General features: G+C 41.4%; 1 protein-coding gene across 1 annotated transcript; it reads right to left on the bottom strand.

The window, feature by feature from the left end:
* Window positions 1-231: 231 nt before the first annotated feature.
* On the bottom strand, window positions 232-1,931 carry LOC148803702 (uncharacterized). Its single transcript, XM_088897199.1, has 3 exons — window positions 1,372-1,931; window positions 831-1,048; window positions 232-662 (listed from the first exon to the last, which is right to left on the bottom strand). The coding sequence occupies exons 1-3, from the start codon at window positions 1,929-1,931 to the stop codon at window positions 232-234; spliced, it is 1,209 nt and encodes a 402-aa protein (XP_088753325.1).
* Between the last annotated feature and the right edge of the window lie 1,483 nt (window positions 1,932-3,414).

The following is a 3,414-nucleotide window of genomic DNA, read 5'->3' as shown; positions in this document are numbered from 1 at the left end:
TTTGGGGCTGAACCAAGGGCTTGCTTCCATCTTCCATTAGAATTTTGTGAGTGCATATGGACGGGTTGATGCCCTTGATTTCTGCTATCTTCCAAGCTAGAGCTGTCTTATGTTCCCTTAGCACCCGTAACAGTTTTTCCTTTTGCAAATGGGACAAGGCTGCTGATATGATCACTGGTAGGGCTGAAGGTGCTTCTAAGAAAGCATACTCCAAATGCGGTGGGAGTTGCTTCAGCTTAAGGGTGGGCGGCTCTTCGATTGAAGGCTTGCTTTCTGGCATCGAGGGCTGTCCAAGCTCTCCAACTTTAGGAACCCTTTCCCTTGAAACTGCGGATTGGCATTCAGGTATGCTGCCATGCTTTGAATCCCTTCATTTTCTCCCATTATGGCTTCTCCATCTTGTATGCATAGCTTAAGGGGATCAACCGACCTGTTAACCTGAAAACAACCACCAACCGCATAATCAATGACATCAATCATATAACAGGAATCATCACTAGAAGGTGCATGTTTCATAGCATCAGGCATTTTAAAAATTACTTCCTCTTCTTGAATCCTAAGGCTGAGTTGCCCTTGTTGGACATCAATCATTGTCTTTCCTGTAGCTAGGAAGGGTCGCCCTAGGATAAGTGGGACATCAACGTCCTCTTGCATGTCTAAAACTATGAAATCCACAAGAAAAATGAATTTGTCAACTTTAACAAGTACATCTTCTATGATTCCCTTAGGATGCTTGATGGACCTATCAGCTAATTGCAATGCAACTCTAGTGGGTTAGGGTTCACCCAACCCTAATTTCTTAAAAACCCAATAGGGCATCAGATTTATACTAGCTCCTAAATCACACAATGCCTTGTTAATTTTCAAACTGCCTATAGTGCAAGGAATAGTGAAATTCCCTGGATCTTTCAGTTTCTGAGGCAGCTTGTTGAGGAGGATTGCTGAGCATTCTTCATTCAGGGCAACTGTAGCCACATCTCCCAGTTTCTTTTTGTTCACCAATATTCTTTTAGGAACTTTGCATAATGCGGCATCTGGGCTAAAGCATCTACAAAAGGAATGTTAATATGTAAGCTCTTAAAAATTTCAAGAAACTTACCGAATTCATTTTCCAATTTGTGTTGCTGTAGCCTATTCAGAAATGGTACTTGCGGCTGTTGACTTTTCTCTTTCTTTGAATCAGATTGCTCTTCCTCCTTCTTTTCGGTTTCTAGTGTTGCACTCACCTTGCCTTCTTCCCTTGCTTTCTTCTCCACCTCTTGCAGCTCCTTACCACTCCTCAAGGTAATGGCCTGCACCTATTCTCTTGGATTTGCTTTGGTATTGCTGGGTAAGGTGCCTTGTACTCTAGAAGATATCATCTATGCCAACTGTCCCACTTGAGTCTCCAAGTTCTTGATCAATGCTTCTTGGTTCTGAAATCTCATTTCCGCACTTGATATGAACTTGGTCATCAGCTCCTCTAGATTCAATTTCTTTTCCGGATGAGTGAAATTTTGAGGGAATGGTTTCACTGCATTTTGATTTTGCCAAAACAGATTGGGGTGATTCCTCCATCCGGGGTTAAATGCACGAGGGTACTGATTGCCTTGTTGCCTTTGCAAATTACCAACAAAATCTACTTGCTCGGGGGACTGCATGAACTGATTTCCAACTTGACATTCGGTGCTGATATGACCTCCCCCACACCATTCATAGGCTACAATCTGAACAAGCATGGCTGCCAACTGCATTTCATCTATCTTCTTGTTGAGGGCACCGATTTGTGCAGATAGTGCTGTATAGGTGTCTACATTATGAAGTCCGGGCTGTCTCCTAACTTGGGCTCTCTCGGAATGCCACTGATAGTTGTTTGCAGCCATCTCCTCAATGAGAGCATGGGCAATTTCAGGGGTCTTGTTATTAATGGATTCCCCAGCTGCAACATCCATAATAGTCTTATTTTCCTTGGTCAACCCATTATAAAATGTCTGAACTTCTAGCCATACGGGAAGTCCATGATGAGGGACCTTCCTTAGTAATTCTTTGTAATGCTCCCATGGCTCATACAATGATTCCCCGTCCTATTGAGAGAAGGTGGTGATAGCATTCCTCATCTTGGCTTTCTTGGACGGAGGGAGATACTTGGATAGGAAACGACTGGCCATTTCATCCCAAGTAGAGATTGATCCAGCTGGTAGAGAGTTCAGCCAAGTCTTAGCCTTGTCCTTCAATGAGAATGGAAACAATCTGAGCCTCACCCCATCATCACTAACCCCATTGTGCTTGAATGTGTCACATATTTCCAAGAAGTTGGCGATGTGAGTGTTCGGATCTTCATGAGCCAAGCCATAGAATTGAACCGTATTCTGAATCATCTGAATGATTGCTGGTTTGATTTCGAAGTTGTTGGCAGCTATTGCTGGTCTCACAATGCTCAAGGCTGCCCCGGTGAGGGTTGGTTTGGCATAATCCATCATGGTCCTTTGTTTGGCCATCTCTGCACTTTTAGCTCTCCCTTGCTTAGAAGCTCTAAGGCGGCGATGGAGAGTTCGTTCAATTCCGAGATCGTAGGTGATGCTCTCCTTTTCACTTCTGCGTGTCATAAACTGTACAAGTCAAAGTCATAAAGAGACTAATACACAAATATCATAAACATAATGTACAAAATCAGATTAACAATGACAGATGGTTCCTAATATTGTTGTGATAATCCCCAGCAGTGGCGCCAAAAACATGATGCGTAAAGATTACACTAGCAAGTGCACTAATCGATCAAGTAATATAATGATGAGTAGAGTATCGTTCCCACGAGGATTAATCCAACAACTAATAGTATTGAATCAACCTTTTGTTATCTGATAAACCGAATGATTAAACAAAGAAAACCCTAACTCCTAATTAGAAAACTACCCTAAGCATTTTTGGAACAGACCACCTTTAATGATGAGAAGAATTGCTGCATGCAAAAACTAGCAGAACCGATTCAGTAATGAAATCATTAAGCTGCCCAACCGAAGTGATTTCTGTATTGGGTTGGCTAAACCCTAATTGTATGAGCAGCCTCTCTCGAGCACAACCCACTCTATCTATGAGCAACAATTCCTATATCTCTATCATAAATTTAATCGCCATAGATGCATTAAGAACAAAGAATTCATGGGAAACCCATTCTTGTTGAATGAATGCCAACCGAATCATGCATATTATCTCTAAGATGCACTCAATCCATTTTCTTGATTAGTTGATCTGATTACCTAAATCCTTTCTCAAGCAATTCAAGCAATCCAATAAACAAGAACAATTCGACCAATATTATTCTATTAATCGAAAACCCTAATAAAGAAATCCCAAGAATGAATCACAATCAATCGGATCTACTTAAAAGATTAATTACATATCAGAATTAAAATCCATCATTGTTCGCATAATAGA

The sequence above is a fragment of the Nelumbo nucifera genome, chromosome 1 (assembly GCF_055504915.1).
Source record: "Nelumbo nucifera cultivar China Antique chromosome 1, China Antique-T2T, whole genome shotgun sequence".
Taxonomy (NCBI): Eukaryota; Viridiplantae; Streptophyta; class Magnoliopsida; order Proteales; family Nelumbonaceae; genus Nelumbo; species Nelumbo nucifera.
This window is presented reverse-complemented; position numbering and strand designations above follow the sequence as displayed.